Genomic DNA, 19,424 nt, shown 5'->3' on the forward strand with positions numbered 1-19,424 from the left:
TCCCTGCTTAGTTCCCGTGATTGCATTTTCTTAACTGCTTTTGCCGATCTTAGCGCAATATTAAGATTTTTTTTTTTTTTTTCTTGTAGATAAACTTTATTTCCGCAGACGGCGAGTCTGGTATTTTGGATTTATGCACATTTAACAAAGCAGTTCTTCCCTTCAGTTCCCAGCGCTTTAAAAATAAAGCAATCTTTCCACGGCACTTCCGCTGATTATTTGGAAACTGCTTTCACAACCTTCCACAATCCTTATTTTATTTTTTCCTTAATTGCAACGCAAACAAAAGGCTAACTGCTTTGCACACCAGCAGCCCCCAGCCCGGCGGACCCCCCAGCTCCCGCCGAGGAGAAGCTCCCTGTTCCCATCTCTGCTTTGTTTCTTTCCCGTTTCTTTTGTTTTTCAGCCCAGAAACGTCGCTTTCCCGGGGTGATTTCACGAAACCAGCGTTTCCTCGAGTCATTTTAGCGGGCACGGGGACGGAGCAGCTGAACGCCTCTCTGCCCGGAGGCCCCGGCAGGCTGTGGGTATCCCCGCTCCCTTCCATCTCCCCTCCTTTAGGACCGTGCAAATGCCAGATGGCTCCCAGCAGACTCGTTTGCCTTTACTTTAACAGATCTGAAGTGAATTTTCAGGGGGAATGCTACGAGTGCTGCTTGGAGCACGGCTCTCCGTGGCTTTTACCTGTAGGGAAAACAATCTGAACAGGGAAACGGATGCTTAGGATGCTCTTCTGTGCTGTAAAACTACCCTGTTGCTGCCCAGGTTTGAGCAAACACTATGAGCATTCCTGCTCTTAGCTCATTTGGGGCATGACCCAGCTTCGTATCAAAGCCTGTCTACACACAGCGAACTCCCAGCAGAAAATATTCCAGCTCCAACAGGGGGATGCTCAGAGAGTTCAGCAGATGATTTTCCTGCTCAAGTCAGTTAGCGTCCTGCCAGCGAAACCTGTTCGTGTGAGTGTTACAGCTCACAGCTGTTGGATGAAGAAGGCAGCCTGAGATTCCTAGTCATTAAACTCGATTTAACAAGGCTTCTCATATTTTACAGCAGTGCTGAAAACAAACTCACAGACATCTTTCTCAGCGTAGGTTAGGAAGTTATTGATAATTCTTGCTTGAATGTCTCGTCCAGCTGATCCTCTGCTTGCAGAAGTCAATAGGAGAACTGCAGAGCCTTGGCTGCAGCACGTCTTCCCCTGCACTCGGACTGTGCAGCAGTGCTGAGCATGCCGTGGGCTTGGTCTCAAGTCGCAGCATGTTGCCCACATGCAGAGGGCATTTAGCGTGAGTATGAGCAGCACCAAAGAGCGAGCTCTCAGACGGTGCTCCCTGGACTACTGCCCTGTAACCAGGCTGTATGCTTGTCAGTGAGACGCCTGATGGTATCACCACCGGGCTGTTATTCCAAAATATCCCTGGTCTGAATGTACAGCAGCCAGTGCACTAAAGGTGCTCCCACCTGCCTGAATGTCCTAACTCCATCACCCTATGTCCCTGCCTCTGGCTCTCTAAAAGAATGGAATAAGCTGTGGGCTTGATTCAGCAATATGAGGTTATCACACCACAGGAATCCCCTGAAATAGTCATAAAAGGCCCCAAACCATGCCAACCCCTAGCAGAGACCCTAGTACAGCATGAGTACAATCTACTAACTGAAAGCAAGATGATTATTTCTCCAGGGCACAAGCAGAAGGTGGTTGCTGTTGTTCATTCTGTGAGTTTTTTTTTGTTTGTTTGTTTTTGCTTTTTGTTTTTTAATGACTTTATTATTCATTCATAAAACTTAGAGGATTCACAGGGCATTTGACAGAGCATTTGCTAGAGGACAAACTCTTCTGAGATACACCAGGTAACACACTCAGAGTTTGATTCAATGTTTTCAGTTGACGCCTTTGGCCTCTACCAAAGAAGACTTGGGATCATCAGCACATTTTTGAACTAATTCTCACAAAGTCAATGTTAAATCCAAGGGTGCAAGCCTGTGTAGTGAGAAATGATTCAGACACTCATTTAATCTTACCATTATCCACTGTGTTTATGATAGAATTAGATAGAAAAAGAAGGAAAATGGTTCCATTTTACTTTGTTCTGAATATTTTAACTTATACTGAACAACAAATTTCAGTAGTTTATGCTTACTGAATAAATGGCAGTAAATCTTCTTACCATTAAAGGAACAGAAAAATCACATAAATGCAGGCAGATATGTTCCAATTGATTTGGAGATATTTGAAACTACTTTAAAATATTTTGTCTCATTGCTTACACAGAACAGTCCATATTATTCCATACTAGTCCATATTATTCCAAATCATTGGAAAACAGCACTCTATATTCCACCCCCCAAAAACTGTTTTGGTGTTAATTGCAGGTTGGGCAGGATCTTCAGGTGGTTGTAGAGAGTTATGGTTTTAGGTGAATTTTTGTTTTTGGTTTATTTGTTTTTGTTTTCATACATATTGTAGACTTTTTGTTTTGGGCTGAATTCAGTCATATTTCACATTTCTATTCTTATACTACATAAGCAAAACATTAAAAATAAAGTTTTGTCTTTAAGAACCTAAACCATTTCCTGAAAATACACCGTGTCTGCCCTATTGGCAAATATACTTATCTATGAACTCATGTGTTACAGATATAAAGGAATGTTGCTCAAACATAGATGTATTTAATTGAAATGGTCATAGGAATGTCATTTTACAATGTCTGGACAGTTCTGGTGTTGAGGTTCTGCTTCACAGAGTAAGCAAGAAAGTGTGGCTGTTATAGAGCCTCACAGAACAAGTAAAAGAAGATTTTTTTTTTTTTTTAATCATATTGTGATAAAAAATGAAGATGTGCCAGACTTTGGGATTTAAACCAAGGCACAGATCAGAGTGGACACTGAAAATGAAGGGGACAGGTAAGTAAACAAATGGGATTGTAATCAGTTTGTCTCACAAAGTGGGTTCACATAAACTACATTCTTCTCTATCTGGTGAACTTCTGTAAGTTTTTGTTTGTTTCTGACCACCCTGTTTCGCAACACACGGTCACACTACGCAGACATCTCAGGGGGACAGAATGACAGCTGTCACAGTGCAAATAACCCTGGCAGGATGAGCTCTTTCTAGTTGTCCGATACCTTCTGGCAGAGATGTGAATTCATATAGAACAAGCTTCAAAACAATGCAGGAGGATATCAGAGCATCAGAAATCTACACAGCTGAGCATAAAGGGACATTTTCCCATCCTTCCATCTGTACCATAGCTTTATTTCTTCTGCTTTGGATCCCAGAAGACTGCATAAGGGAAAGAGAAATACAGGAAGAGAGCATTTTGGTGGGCTGTTTGTAGGGTTGTTTCAGCTGGTTGTGTTGACAGACAGCAAGCTGCATCATGAACTGCTAAACATTTGAGATTTGCAATTAAGAAAAGTCTTTGGGACTTAAACAAAAATACGATTACAAAAAAAATCAAAGATAGCCAAAAGCAGTTTCCAAGCAAGCAGAATCCTATATTACATTTCCATTTACCTTTTACAGACTGTGAGGATCAGAGCAGCCCCATAATGACATAAATATAGCAAATTAATGGTGGATGCAATGCCAGCACCTTGTCATTATGCAAATTGGACTGTTGGCAGAAATGGCTATCCAGCAATCTCTTGCAAAGTAACCGGACCCCTAGTGCTGTCCATTACAGCTAAACTAATTAGCACCACATTTAAACAATTTTAATAAGCTTTTGCCTTAACCCCTTGACAGAGACAACTCCTGAAACTACCACAGAAATGTATGAGCACTTCACTCAGCACACCAGGGACCTGCCCCCAGCACCTTCTCCTAAACTGGTTCTACATTTAGGCCCTGTACTAGCAAGTACAGAAGGCAATGGATCTGAAAGCTCCTCCATTTCAGCCACTGCTCATGGAAAGCTGCAAGGATGAGATACAAAATGTGGCTTTCCCATATCAGTGCTGTCATTTTAGGTCCACCAGCCTCAGAGGAATCTATGTTCAGAAGCTGTGCACAGCATCTGGCTTGCATAGGGCCAGGCATTGAAGTACCATGATCAGCAACAGCCGAGCTGCTAGGAAAAGTTCTACAAGGGCGTGATTTCATTTCTCTCTCTGCTTGATCAGTTCTGAAGTAGAGGGAGAGGAGGGAAAGCATCAACCAGAAACCTGAGCAATTAATAGGTTTCTCTCCTTATTCTTCAGAAGCAGCATCCATCTCTGGCAGCTTGAAGGGCAATAATTGTCCGATAACATTGCCCCACAGGTCACAATTTGTCCATTTGTTAGACAGACCCAGGTCTCACCAGTGTGCATTTTCTAGGGGATATGCTAAGTTTTAGGGTCTCTAGTGTCAATCCTAGCTGAAAGGATCACCAGTGCTACTGGACAGGGAAGGTCCATGCTAGTCTTGATTTAAAGTCTTGGAGCTCTTAGCTTAGGGTGCTTCCCACCCTCTTTCTTAAGTCCTTAAGCATCTGCAGAGGATTTTGTAACAGAAAGGATTGCCACCACATGAATTTAATAGATGCTCTGAGGGCTCTGGATATACCAACAGGCTCCAGTTTCTCTCTTTTTCCAGCTTTCTCTGGAATCCTCCTTGGTATCCTCAGCCCAGCCCCTGCCAGGTGTTTGAGGTCAGCACTGATGTGGCACAGCTGCAAGACCTTGGCTCAGAAGGTCATGAAACCTACTAAACTGGGAGAGCCCTGGGCTAGGGCCTTTGCCCTTTGGTTGGTTGTGGGGAAGCTGTGTTTAGATGAAGTCTTTTGCTGGAGCTGTGGAGGAGGTGTGCTTAGTTTTCTACCTTGCCTGTCCTTGCTGACTTGACTTCAGGCCTGCCTTTTATCTTGGTAGATGTGGACTTTCAGGGAAGTGCTAACTGTTGGCTCTCTCTGGTTGCTATCACCAAATCTGGTTTTCTTGTTTGGGTGCTGTGGGATTGTGCCTCTTATCAGGAAGGCCACTGCCCCTTCCTGCCTTGTCACTTTCTGCTCCTGGCTCACTTCTCCTTGATGCCTAGAGCCTCTGTCCTGTCTTCTACTCCTCAGTGTGCTACGGTCTGGGGTTTGTTGTGTGCTCTTAGTGCTGTAGAATTTTCCTTGGGTAGTACTTGGTGCAGGACTCTCCTTCCTGTTTCCAGACACACATTCAAATGTTATTTTCTCCCAGGAGTAGGATATTGTTTTGTTTTATTTAAATGTAGCTGTCCCAGTGTGTACTGAGGCAGAGAAATCGGTTTCCAGTATTTGCCAGAGTAATGCCCTTTTCTCATGCTGGTGCCTAGCAGGTCATCAGGACTGATCTAGCTCATAACAATCGTTATGAACAAACTCCAAGCTCTTGCCTGAATTTGTGAAGCTCAGCAATGTTTTTCATGGTAGATGCTCAGGGAATGAGAATGAGGTTCCAGTCCTCCCTTGCCCCAACCTGGGGGCTGTAGTCTAGAAGGCTCTTTTTGCCTTGTCTAGTCTCCTACACAAAGTATTTTTAGGTCCACTGTGGTTGAATTTCAGGCCCCCTGCCCCAGAAAAACAACTGATGAGAATTGCTTCCTTCTAGTTCCTTTGCATTTAGTTGCCTGTGGCTTGGGTTGTCTCCCACAGCAGGATATGTGACTTACACCTTCTGGGCTGAGAAAGGACCTGGAACTTCACCTTCATTCTGTGTGCTCCAGCACTGTAGCCACTAAGGGCACTATGATTCCCACTGCCTCTTTAAAGAGTGATTTTCTTAAGGCCATGCATTTGGTTGGTGCTATATGTTGTGAAAATACATGTCAGATCAAACCTTCTTAAGTGCTCATATTTATTTATTTTTTCCCCTTTCCTCCTGGGTCTTATTAGGCTTAAGTGGAAAAGTCTTTCTTTCATAATTAAGAAGTCTTTTAAAGAACAATTCTAAGAGTTTTTAAGGGTTCTAATTTTCCAGTAGAAGTCTTCAACCAGATGTGGATTGTTAACATGCCTAACATCATATGGTTAGAGATAATAAAATTGCAAGGAATCATGTAAGAGATGAATATGAGTATTTTCTATCAGTAACTTAAGAGCAATCTAATTCAGAATCTGTGTGAGTATGTGCTCTGCTCACAGACTTCATACCAGGTTTGTTCATGTCAGTACACACTCACTATGTGCTATGTATCAGAAAGCCAGAACTTTCATTCCAATCTTAAACAGCACTAAATTTAAATATGCTATACAGTTTCTTCCCTGCAAGTTTTTACTTCCCAGATGCAATCATGCTCTAAGTAGAAAAAACTGGAGAAGCCTTTGCTTTCTATTCTTGTTTTACCACTGAAACAGCACTCTTAGAAAAGGATGCCTTAGATTTGTCAGCATAGCTTGCTCCAGCTCAGAGCTATTGTGTCCTTTTAGAAATATAGAAAATTCAACCTGTACTACAGCTATTCATTGTAATAACACCCAGATGACACAAACCAAGGGTCAAATCAACCAAGGTGTTTAGGTACCTGAAAATCATATTAAGTATCTCCAGTAAGTAGGAGTATGTTATGGTACATTGCAAAGGTATTTGAGAGAGTTATGATGACAAAAAAAACAAAACACCAGAGATAATGTGAATGACAATTCCTTTTTTTTTTTTTCCCTGGTGCTTATAAGACAGGAGTAGGGAGGTTTCCAATAGAAAAGTCACAGACAGTTAACTAAGATGTTTGAAAGGGTGTTCAGCTCAGAATCGTGAAACCTGAAATTTCTGAGTTGAAATCTCTAAGTTGCTGTGATGCACAAAAAGGTCTGATACCTCTAAAAGGAGGATTCTATCCTTTTAAAGTTGAAAGGATTTCTGCTCAATTAAGGTATAGTGGATAATTGGTGATAGATGCTGTTCTAAGATTTTTTTTCTTCAGCAGAGTTACAGTTAGCTAGCTCAGATCTGTTGTTGGGAAACCTTAATTCTGCAAATTGCCTTTATGCATGAGAAGCAATCTAGAAGAATGTACATGTATGTGTGTGCCTTAATTAAGGAAGATGGGAGGTAAGGAAACATGCAGCTGACCCACTAGGATCAGGTTTAACTGCTGCCTTTGAATTTGGGTCCAGATAAGAAGTTTCAGTTGATAATTCTAGAACTATGTGACGCTGAGTAGCATTATAAAGGAGCATAATTACTTAAGCGTACTACTCTCAGATTTCTACAATTTCCCAATCTTGTTTTTTATTTTATTATTTTTTTTTTTTTTTTTTAACAAAAAACACAAAATGGGAAAATCTGAGGTGCAGTGAAGTATACCTGTTTGCTGGAAGTTTTATAGTGCTGACACCTCATGCCCACAAAGGGATAAGTGTCACTGCACAATATAAATTCCTCTTTCTTCCTACAGACAGGAGCAAAAACATATCTTTTTAAATTAACACCTTCAGTCTATGTGCAGGCTCAAATCTCTGGAATGGTGGAATAACTATTCATGAGAGGCACTATTGTGGCTCTCATGAATATTAACTTCCAGATTCATTTGGACTGTTCTGTAATATCAGCATCCAATGATCTACATTGCACTTAAGTGTGTCAGCTTTGCCTTTTTTTGGTGGTGTTCCTTTTTTGTTTATCTTTGATAACAAATAAAATCAATTTAGCACCTGATGCAACTGACCTGGTGATGAACATGGTTTGTTGTTGACTATGCTCTCACCTGCAGCCTTCGTTGCCAAGTTAGCTAGACAGCTAGTAGACGTGGCTCTGATTTCCAGTGTGGTAAATAACTCTGAAATTCCTGCTTAAACAGCTGCTAGCTATTTATTATCTGTTGTAGTTTAGAAGTTAAATATGTATTGGAGAAGAAATTATCTTCCAAACTGTAAAGACCTGCAAGATAAATTATCAAGAGTAAACATTGTTTTCTCAGTAGTACTTGCTCAAATCAAGAGGTACTTGGCAGAGCTGTAAATTGTTCCTTCTGACTATTGTCATAAGCTACACTAAGGATTTTATTTTAATTCTTACAGACTCTTATGCATGAGAAAACACCTCAAATACAGGTAAGTGCCTAACCCAGTGCTGCAGAGAATCTGTTCTAGTTTGTATTGTGTTTTACTGAAAGTTAACTTTAACATTTAATTTCATATACACTACCCTCCTTCATATTCTTGATTTCCTTCACCCATAAAGCTGTATGAAACCCACATATAATACAGAATACAACCGGTCAATGTTTGTTTCACTCCACTTCAGACATGACTAGAGCCAGTAAAGCAGGTGTGAGAGATGTGACTGAGTACTCAGCCAGTAACAAGCCACACTGGATCCAGCTGCTCGATTTAGATGTGTGTGTTACTCCTCTGGAGTCAGAGGAGTCTACAGAGTTGTGGTTCTATTTGGGTGCTTAGACGTATCAGCACAGGATCCCAACAATACAAGGCAAGCAGTTCACTTGTGCAGTAAGCCACCCATGTAATTTTTTTAAAACTTCCTACTTTCACTTTGTACTGCAGCTTTATTTTTTTGGGTATCACTTAATCCCCAGCATAATCCCCATATCTCCATAACTTCTCATAATGAGCTTTCTAGATTGAGTTCTGAAAGATATTGGGAGAACATCTTGAGAAGACAAGAGGCAGACCAGGATTAATTTCAACAGTTCAGCTTCTACACTGGTGCCACAGCTACTGAATTTGAATTAGCTCCTGGACCTGCTGGAATCCAACTTGATTCCTTTTGCTATCAGAAGACATCAACTGAATGGCATCTTTCTTCTGATGTATGTAAGAAAGAGGCCTTCAAAGGTACTGCAGGGGTTAGAGGGCTGCTTGATGTGGTGCTCTTTCTAGAATAATAGGCTGAGCAAGTACTCCCTGTGTTGCCAACTCTCATTTTAAAAAAATCTAAATTGATACTGTTTCTAAGGTATCTTTCTGAAGGTATGAAAGTCAAGACAAATTACAACACGCATGCTGACAACCAAGGTATAAATTACTTGAGTCCCTTAAGAAGGAAAAAAAAAACCTGACCATTTTATTCAGAGTATGTGCAAATCATAAAATAAGTTCTATTTCATGTACATATTAAGTAATTATCAACTTGTTAAATGCATTCAATGATATACCACCATATCTTTGCCAAAATTCATGTTAATTATCAAATATATTAGAAGGTGAAAATAATTTAAAAAATAACCCCAGTAAAAATACATACAGCACCATATTTTAGTTTAAAGGTGAAGGCCTGCGCTAAAGGTTTTGTGCAGTTGTAGTCTTGTTAGTCGTCTTGCCCTTTGTTTTATTACAATTTAATTCAGTGCATAGTTAAACTGGTTGGCAAACTTCTCATGCTTCCTTTGGTCCATTTGATTCATTGCTTTCACCACCCTTTTCACAGCACCTCTGAAAGAGAAACAAAGTATAAAAACAGTTATGTTGATTCTAGGCAATCTCAGAGACTGTTTATGAATGTTGGGGGAAAAATGAACTATGATTAATTGCTATCAGGCTTCTGAACACTGCACTGATGAGGCTGAACAAATTTGTCTTGTTAATCAAATTAGCTGCAGCAATACAAATAGTTTAATTCAGCAATGATTTTATTAACAGGAGTAAACAAATTGAAGTCTTTCAGTTTAATAGCTGTGCATTCCACCCTCCTAGCATTATTTCTGACAGTCACACATAACAAGTTTATTTTTTTCAAAAGCAAATAACCAATCTGTGATGAAAAAAAGTGACTAAAAGCACCTAACAGGATTTTAAAGAGCCTAGCCAACACTCAGAAACCCTTACCAAATACCACCTGCAAAATTTAGAATGTTTTTATATGGGAAGTGGTTGATGTTCAAGTATAATTCATTTAGCAACTTCCCTTCCAGAGGTTCTTAAAACCCAGTTTCATCAGCTATATGCAGAGTAATAAGGCTCTCTTGAGCACCAACTGTTTAATCCATGACCACAACACTATCTTAGGAGTACAGCAAAGACTGTCATACACTTACGTGTATATGCAGATAAATAACTTAATATTGCAGAATAGAAAGGCAGAAAAAGGAGTTCACAGTTTCAGAGGTGCAAGAAAGCAGAAGAAAGGAAGGCCACAGCAACAATGAAGAGAATGTTCTGTTGTGTGTATCTGTCCCTACAAAAGCTTATGGAAGCTGATGAGTGCAGGATGTAAATTTTCTTTACTGGACTCCAGAGTTCCACTTTTTTTTTTTTTTCCCCAGTGACTTTGGAAGCTTCTAGCAGGAAAGCCCAAACATCTGAGGCTGAAAGTTGCAGGTATGTTAAAATGTCACCCTGGTGCTGCTTTTCAAGAAGTTATTTCTGAACACTTCTGTAAAGGCCTGGATGTTCTGCCAGTCTGGAAGGTATAGCAGCTAAGGGCTTGATCTGAGGGACTGTGGCACTCATGGATGTGTCTCTGTCCATTTCTATACCAGAAATGCACTCTGCAAGTCCTCTCGTACCAAGTGGATGGTTTCAAGTCTAGTGCTGTTAGACTCTGTGTTGTCAGAGTCTACCTTTCTCTGCTACTTCTAAGGATGCTGCAGGGTGTCTGGTAAAATGAGGAAAAGGCATCTACCAGGTATTGTGCACTAGCCTTTTTCAGGATTGGGCCTGACACACTATTCCAGCTCTGCTCCTATGGTTACCTCTGAAAGGCAAGTTGATTTCTGTTACAGAAAACTGCTCCTTTTAATGGCTTCACTTTAAAAGCAATTTTGAAACATCTGAAGACAGAGGATACTTCTCAATAATGCTTCTAAATGGTGGGATTAAAGATTTTCTCAGCAGCAACTGTAATCAAAGACAGCATTCTGAAAAAACACCTTGGAAGTGGTCTTTTTTAACAAAATTCTACCAATAAAGTTACCAGAGTAAAGAAAATGTGGTCATGGTTTTGCACTTCAAATATTGCCTAATTGGTAGGAGAAAAGTGAGCCTTTAGCAGTGCTGAGTGGCCTTGACACTTTCATGTCATGTAGGTTTTACATTAGCACCACTGGATTGTGCGATACTGTAAATGAAATGAGATCCCACTTTGATGATCTCTGTGCAATTTCACTTAACTGTATTGGCAGACCAGAGCCTGGGTTTATCACCTATACATTTCAAGTAATTTGGGGTTGTTATAAGGAGCCAAGGTTATCATCTTGTTTAGTGCTGCAAAGCATGAAACCTATTAAAACATGACAGGTTTGATTCCCTGTGCCTGGCACTAACATTCAAAATCATTAGCAAAAAGCACAGTAAACCAAAACCAACTTTTTCAATTTATATTGTTAAACCTGATACAAATTTCTTCTAATTGTATGCTTTATTGACTTTAGCTAGTATTGAGTAACTTGAGAATTTCACAGAAAATGTGTTATTTTGTAATAAAAAGCAACATGGAGTTGGCTTTGTTATTGTAACTATTACATAAAAAAAAAGGAAAATGGATTTTAAACAAATATTGTGTTTTAGATGTTGTTCAACTCATCTAGTATGCTTAGGAAATAACTTAATGATTTTATAACTTTTCTTTTTTTTTGATTTGACAACTTTCCACTGCTTACTTTGCTTTAAATACTACTTTAACATGTGAAACTCTTTAAACACTTGCAGCTGCTTCCTGTAGGATAAAGACCAGAGCATGCTTGGACAAATTTATGTTGCAGCCACATCTAACCAAGACTAGATATAAGAAATGGCATAACAGAGCAGACATATAGTGCTATGGATGTTCTAAAATCCATTCAGCCTGGGGGCGGGGGGATTGTAAAATCCCACTTGCATCTGAGCTAGTTTACTTCCTTTAAAGTTCTCATCTGTTTACCTAAGTTACGGACACCTGTCTGAAATTTCTAAATGTCATTGAGTGTCCATCAGGATGGCATGAGAAAGCTTCCTAGAAGTAAATTCTGTTTCAGAAAGGAAAAAAAAGTAATTTCTTCTGTGGAGTAATAAAAAAAAAAAAAATCAACAGGTTTCTACAATGCCCATATTTACTACAGATATTCAAGTTACCTCAAACTAATAATCCCCAAATAACAGTGGCTTGAAGCATTTTAGCAATGCAGGTTCATGTTTTGTACCACTGTAGATTTTGGGGTAGAGAGCTGGCTGATAACTTCTGGATTTTAAAAACTTAAGTTTTAAAACTTCATGAACTTAAACATCACATTCACAAGCCTACGATGAGAGAGGCAGGCATGTTGCAAACCACTTTGGTCCCATGCTTACAGTAGCAACCCTGTGTTACTTTACTTTTCTGCAATATTCTTGCTTCAACAGAACCACATTACTAACAAACTACCTGGACTTTCAGAACTCTTTTTACCTTGAGCTAGAAAGTTGTGTAACTATCAAGGTGAAATTGTGAGAATGTTCAGTGACCTAAATAATCAATTCATTAAACTGCATCTCAGAGAAACCAAGCTTTCTTACAAATAAGTAGCTATTGGTTACATTTTTTAAAAATAAAGGTAAGGGTGCATAAATGACCTTGGGTGCATTCATGTTTAGACTTCAGTATGTGGAAGTTATGATTATTTTATGATCGTAACGCTTCTGAGTGTTGCTGCTTTGCAGCCCAAATAGTTTGCTTTCTGGCTAAATGAAGGCCTGGAGCTACTCTTTGCACATGTGCTAGGAGGAAAGGGAGAAATATAGGAACAGCATGATCCTGAGAACAACACCATGTCTGCAAGTCTCTGGTACAGGTAGCATTCATCTCCAAACTCTTCCACTGAAAAGAGAAGAGATGTGCAGCAGGTTCCACTCCCCTGATATTAACAAGGGATGGTAAAGGTTAAGTGAAAAAGGAGCGTAACACAAAGATCCAAATATCTTTCTTAATGCATTTCTCAGCAAAGGAGAAGAAAATGCACTGGCAGCATGTCTGAGTAACACATGAAAAGAATTGTGGTGTGGATTGGAAAGAGGTGCATCACACCTGGCTACAAGTTTTGTATATACCAGAGTGAGGAAAAATACACAGGAGCAAAGAAGCTGAAGTGGCAGTAAAAAGTTTGGGAATGTCTCTGAACATACACCAGAGGCTTGAGGGCAACTGCCAAGGGTTTTTGACAGATGCTTTTGTTAAAGTACTGCTCAGGACAGCTCGCCTTGGGCTTTCAAAAGGAAAAAAAATCCCTTCACTTTCACTTCATCTACACTACTCCAGTGTGTGTCTGGTGCCATAAGTTGTGTCACTCTGAACGCTTCATTTTCTTTTCAGATTCAGTACGTTATGCACACACAGAGTAGCATCCATCTGGTTAACAAATGATCATCCAAAGAAACCACTACAGCAATTACAGGTTTTTAAAAAGATGAGCGATGGGCCAAAAGGGAAAGCTTTCTGAATTAGTTGCAAATCAACTCCTAAGAAATAACCCTGGTCATCACTACCTGCTAGTCCCTGCCCTCCAGAGACATGAAAGGCATTTGTGCTCTGCCATTAGCAAAGAAAGCTGTTTGCTAAGCGCATGTTAATGTAGAAAGGGAAAACACTGCTGTAACAAAGAAAAACAACAATTTAGCAGACGTTAGAAAAAGTAAATATCTTACTTATTGAAGACTTTCTTCTCAAGCCGTGAACGAGAAGTGTTGGCCTGCTGCTTCAGGTCTGTCAGATTTGGGTATTTTTTCCTCTTCCCTTTCTTTTTCCCTCCTTTCCCATCATTTTTAGAGGAACCAAGATCCACTCCTGTAGCTGCTTCAACTTCTCTCATGAATTCTGGATCTCGCCACTCTGTTTAAAAGAAAAAAAACATGCACTTTGAAACTTCAAAATTAAGAAGAACGTGCAATCTCCTAAGGTAAAAGTTCTTGCCACTACCAGGCAACAACAGTCAGTGTGCTGTAAATTGCATACACAAAAGGAGGGAGGATAAGGCAATTAGTCAAAACCACAGACCTTGATGAAAAAGCCCTGCCAGGCTGGGATTGGTATCTACTAGCTGCTGTAGACAAAACTGTTCTGTATAAAGACAAGCTCTTACAGCAGCACAGTAGCAAGATTTCAAGGAAGCTATTCCATGCATGACATAAACACAGTGATCATCAGTTAAAAACTGAGCAAAGTGCCAACGAGGTAGCTGTGGTACTTACCTCCAGAAATAAATTCTGAATAAGATTAAAAAATAAAAAATACGGAATTTGTCAATTTTAGAGTAGAGCGGGGTGATGATATTTTAACATTTCTTCATCTGATATTTTAAAAGCATTCTTGAATATGACAAAAAGAACCCTGTTGGCATAAGCCCAATTTTACATTTGATAATTTTTTCAAAGTATTCCGCACTTCATCAGCTTAATTATCTAAGTAAAACTGTTTTTTGTTTTTATTTTGACAATAGCACAAGCGAATTTCTCTCTTCACAAACTTGTTTTATGGTTTTATCAAATTCTCAATGCTTCAGAATCCAACCACCCACCGCGAGTGGAGTCTGATCACAGTTGCTACCATGGGAATAAGCATAAATGATTTAGACTGTAATTTCAAGGAAGCAGTCATCTTTCATCATTAGTATTATGTCTTGCACAGCAGAACAAGAAGAATGAAAAATAAAAGTAGAAATAAGCAAAAAATGTGTCTAAAGGACAGATATCTTCACGTAGGAAAATTGACCTATGCAAACTTAAGAAAATGGTTCCACATTTTAAACATTTTGAGCACATGGTTTGAGAGTAACACTGTCCAAATTCAGCATCAATGTCAGAATTCCTCCTTTTAATAACCACTAATTGCCAATCATTTGTCATAGAGCTTCACGTATGTCAGCCTGACTTTGCTGCCTGCAGAAACTGAAACACCAAACTTCTCTTATTTAAAATCTATGCAGATATGGGAGAATATGCGGTGCTAAATGACAATACAACTTCACTTCTGCACCAAGCTGGTTAGTGAGCATAACAAATATCAGTAACAACATTTCAAGAAGGTCAGAGGCACTTAAGAACACGGTGTTTAGGAATCCCAGAGCAATTTTCCAAGGAACAGTTAGATGTAACCTACTAGTATGATATGCGAAAGCAAAGACAGGTTAAAATCCAACACAGAAAAAAAAATGACGAAAATGGAGTTACGTAGGAACTGAGCAGGAGATGTATAGAGGGAGAAAATAGAGCACATATACTTGATAGATCGTGAGACTTCAAGAGGTGGGTTCTTTTGGTGTCTTTTTTTTTTTTTTTTTGGAGGTGAAGGAATACAGAACAGCACAATTCAGATACAGGAACGATTAATCCAAGATTAAGGAAAACTGTCTAAACAGTTTATCTCCCAGTAATAAGAAGGCGTCACAGTTTAGGAACCCAGTGAATGGAGCAATTGTTTAAACACAACGAAAAAATGCCGGCATCCAGTAGAGATGAAATGAGCATTTGAGTAAAATGAAGGAGCAATTTAAAAGCCTTTGAGAAAAATCAATAGAATGCCAGGGAAGAGCAGCCTTTTTGAGCATTGATGGGCCCCTAAAGCTCTTCATACATTGTTACTGAGTTTAGCAGCAGGGAAAAGAAAATTACACAGTTTGCAAGGGTAGGCGGGAATCAATACTGTAGTTAGTAAAGAGATGCTATTTCACATCTGACTGGCCAGCGGCCTGCCTTCACCAGCCTGTCCTGATACCTGTTTGTTAACAAGTCACTAAGGGCTGAAAAACCAGATACTCTTCAGGGTTGACACAAAAAATAGGCACTTAATTTGCTCCTGTGTGCGAACTATTGGAAAAGGATGAACAGTGCAGATTAGCAGGTCAGCTTAATCCCTTATGATTCATTGTTTCAAGACCAAAGAGCCCAAAGCACCATTTTGTGGACATTAGCTAGGATTCAAAATTTTATACACTAAGTTGAAAAATGCTTCATAATATCAGTGACAGTGTTGTCAAAACACAAGGCCTTATCACACAAACTATGTTACTTTTACAGAATTGTTTTCCTCTTCAACCATGTAAGGATAAAATTAACCTACCGTCCAATAGGAAAAAGACATAGGAAGAATGTTTGTGGAATTTCATTACAAAACTGATCTCCCAGTTTTAATGTTTGGCATTTTTCAAGCTGTCATCATTAGCAAATGATGTTTTCAATCATATGATCAAAGCACTTACTGTGGTTCTCTACTTGTACATTTTCCACAGCAGCACTTTGTTCAAGTCTAAGCTAAAAAAAAAAAAGAAACAACAAAAAAATAACCCTCCCTCCACTCCCCAAACCACGAACCCAAACCAACCAAACAAACAAACAAAAAAAAACTTTGAAAAGGTTACTGAAAATATTATAAAATAAATATAAAAAATCCAAGGCACAGGAAGAAAAGAAACAAACAAAAAGCAGTGGATAAAAGTATTCAGTGACATCTGGTGTATATATGGCTTTAGAAACCTTGAAGGTTTTGTCCAATAAATTAAGTGCTGTAGCCTGCTCAGTATCTCCCCAGACAGCCAGGATGGACCTTTGTGTGACATCTCAGCTTAACGACGGCACTCAATAATGCAACACAGCAATGTCAACACTGGTTTGGGACTAACACACACATCCTTGTGGGCCAGAGGTGAGAAGCCTCTAACAACACCGTGCTGACACTGTAATAAAAATAAGTATTATGTCTAGCCTCGAGCAATGGCAATTTCACAGAATAAATAAAAAAATCAATATTTTTCAGCGCAAGTGATTTTTATACCAAAGTATTGGTTTCCAGTTTGAAACTAGTCCCTCAAGAACACCTCATAGCTTAATTTGGTGGGTTTAGTTTGTCATAACTGAGTTGGGAACTTTCCTTTTTAGCACAACTTCCCTGCCCCTGGCCTGTCTTCACTACATTTCCTGTATTTCCACTGTTGGTTGGAAGCCAGCTTAGAGCACTTCACTCTACTTGGAAAATGATGGAAACTGCCTGTGAACGCAGCACTTCTTGACACTTGGGACACCAAAATGTGTTCAGTGACTGCTGCTTTCGTGGGGTGCTGGTAATGCCCAAGCACTGTCACTTGAACCTCTATCACAGGAAACTGGCTGGATTGATTATATGTTTAAATGCACCTTTATTCATCACTGACCTTTTTGGATAACAGATCAATTACTGTTCTTTATGCACATTTTTTGTGAAAAACTCAGTACCCTCACTCATAATATACATAATTATGAAACTGGTGAGAAGTCAGCCAGAGCTTAAGAGAGAAATTACCAACTCTCTTCTTAAGGGACCATACTGCAAGGTATCGAAGTGATAAAGCCTAAGGGTAAGTTTAATTAGAATGCAGAGTACTCACCTAGACTAGTTTTAAACAGAGACAACTAACACCTGGGGAAGGCAGAGTAAATAACACCTCTGAAAACAAATCTGTTCCCTCCAGCTATACACTATGTCTTGCTGGATAGATCCCTCTCTCCCATCTTCCTTTGTAGTGCATCAACGTCCTTTTGCTTCATTCTAGATATCCTCTTGGGGATCTATGAAAATCTACCTTCTGTCTATTGCTAATGGAGTTTAATTGTACCACTGAAAAAAAGAAGTCCCTTAGTCTCCTTGGAAGTCTTCTTGCCTGTGTGTTCATTGGTTGCTGCCCTTCTCATTGCCTGCATTGCTTACCTAACAGTCCGGAGCTTTATCTCACCTAAAAATGGTACAATAATCTTGGGGAATGACAGGTCTTCCCTTCAGAGCATCCTACCTGAACGCAGTAGCCAGAATACAAGGTTCAGACTATTAGTTTAGTTGTCCATCCCCATTGTTCAAGAACAAAATAGAATATTGTGTATTAAACAGTAAACAATTAAATAGCGCAGGTTCTTTTGCTGCCTTTCTCAAGCCCATTCCAAATACTGTGTCTGCTACCAGACTGGATAAAACACCAACAGAATTCTAGGCAAGTGCTTCCCTAAGTCAGAGTACTTTGTAGCACAGCACAGAAAGAAAGCATAAGGAGGACAAGAATTCTCCTTCTAAAATACATGTAAATACAAATGAGAAGATATAAGAAAAATAAATGCCTGCATTGTGACAACAAAAACACTCTGCCAATATTTGGAGTAGTCCTAATAATATTAAAATTTCATCACATAAACTACAACTGTTAGGGACCAGCGAAATTAGACAACTTATTTTGCCAAGGTGTGGGAATAGTTACAGTCAAGCATCTCCCAGGAAATAGGCTTAATTGCCTTCAATATACATGTTCCTTGTGATAAAGAAAATAATTTGTCCGCTTGAGAAGTGTTAGGAACATTATGAGAACTACAGAAAATAAAGAACAACGTAAAGTTAACCTTACTCTGTGTATACATTCATCCATACTTAGGAGATAAGCAAGAATCATTGCAAATGATCTGAAAATTAAAATCAACAGGAATTTAAATGAGAGAACGGAGCTAGGAGCAAAACAGAAATATGATCCAGTTCTGTGGATCTCAACCTGTGCCTTTTTAACAAAAGAATTAGGTTTTCTTCCATATAACCTCTCATTTGATGTCCAACTGTGTACTGAGATTGTTGTCCAATTGTAGACACTGTAGATACTGTAAATAATGTAATATAAATATGTAAATATATTGTAGATATTGTCAATATTTTATATAGTGTATGTAAGCACACGTAAAATAATCTTTGAAAAAAGCCCAATATGTTTAGCTCCCACCTCTATCTAATATTTTGACATTGTTTTTAGGTGCTATGGAGACACAAACCTGGCTCAGCTGCTTGCTTCTCAAACCGCATCTTTTCTTCTCTGTCTCTGTCCTCTGCATTAACAGGAATCCCACGCTCATCCCGAGGAATTATCTTTCCGTGGAAAGGGCACTGCACAAAGAAAGGGAAAAAAATCTCAAAACTTCGGAATAAAAAGATGTTTACAGATTATCCAGCATAGCTTATGCCTGGAATCAAGTCATAAAACTGTACATCTGAACCCCAGTCCTCCTTAGAAGGCATCAGGATCCCATAAGCATCATGTGTTGAATACATTCTGAATCTCAAAGAAACAATCTCTTTGTGATATGAATATTTGGTTTCAAGAGAACAGGTAGCACAACCTGTCATGTCTGGAACAAGGGTGCTCATCCTACATCATATTTGTTGTCTACATTACATCCTTATCACATAACAAACCCATCTGAAGTACTTTAGTGCATTCAGAACCTTCAATCTCAAATACAAGAAAAACAGAGATATTGAACGAAGTATTTACACAAAGGATCTCTCCTCAGTAGAGCTCATGCTTTGAGGTTGTACATCATTTAGCTTTCATAAAATCTAATTTGTAAATAAAATCTCTTTGCCCCCCAAACACTCATGTTTCTAAAAACTGTTAGTGTCAAATATGCTCCAAACAAGGAAAATTTTTAAGCAATAAACTGTCACTGCTTTGTACTGTAAAGTACTTAAATATAACAATAATAATAATAATATAAATATCTACAATGAATGCCAGAAATATTTCAGCGCTCTTTAAATGTCTACAACTTCATTACAGAAAGGACGCT

At 39.1% G+C, this 19,424-nt stretch overlaps 1 protein-coding gene across 1 annotated transcript in view; it reads right to left on the bottom strand.

The window, feature by feature from the left end:
• Window positions 1–8,967: 8,967 nt before the first annotated feature.
• UVSSA (UV stimulated scaffold protein A) overlaps window positions 8,968–19,424 on the bottom strand; it is a 50,572-nt gene continuing 40,115 nt past the window's right edge. Inside the window, exons 11-13 of the mRNA XM_082760379.1 lie at window positions 18,630–18,741; window positions 13,506–13,689; window positions 8,968–9,344 (exon numbers count right to left, since the gene is read on the bottom strand). Of these exons, the coding sequence (XP_082616505.1) occupies window positions 9,251–9,344; window positions 13,506–13,689; window positions 18,630–18,741 (390 nt within the window). The 3' untranslated portion in view covers window positions 8,968–9,250. The remainder of the gene's footprint in view (window positions 9,345–13,505; window positions 13,690–18,629; window positions 18,742–19,424) is intronic.

Source organism: Aythya marila (assembly GCF_965140915.1).
Source record: "Aythya marila genome assembly, chromosome: 4".
NCBI lineage: Eukaryota > Metazoa > Chordata > Aves > Anseriformes > Anatidae > Aythya > Aythya marila.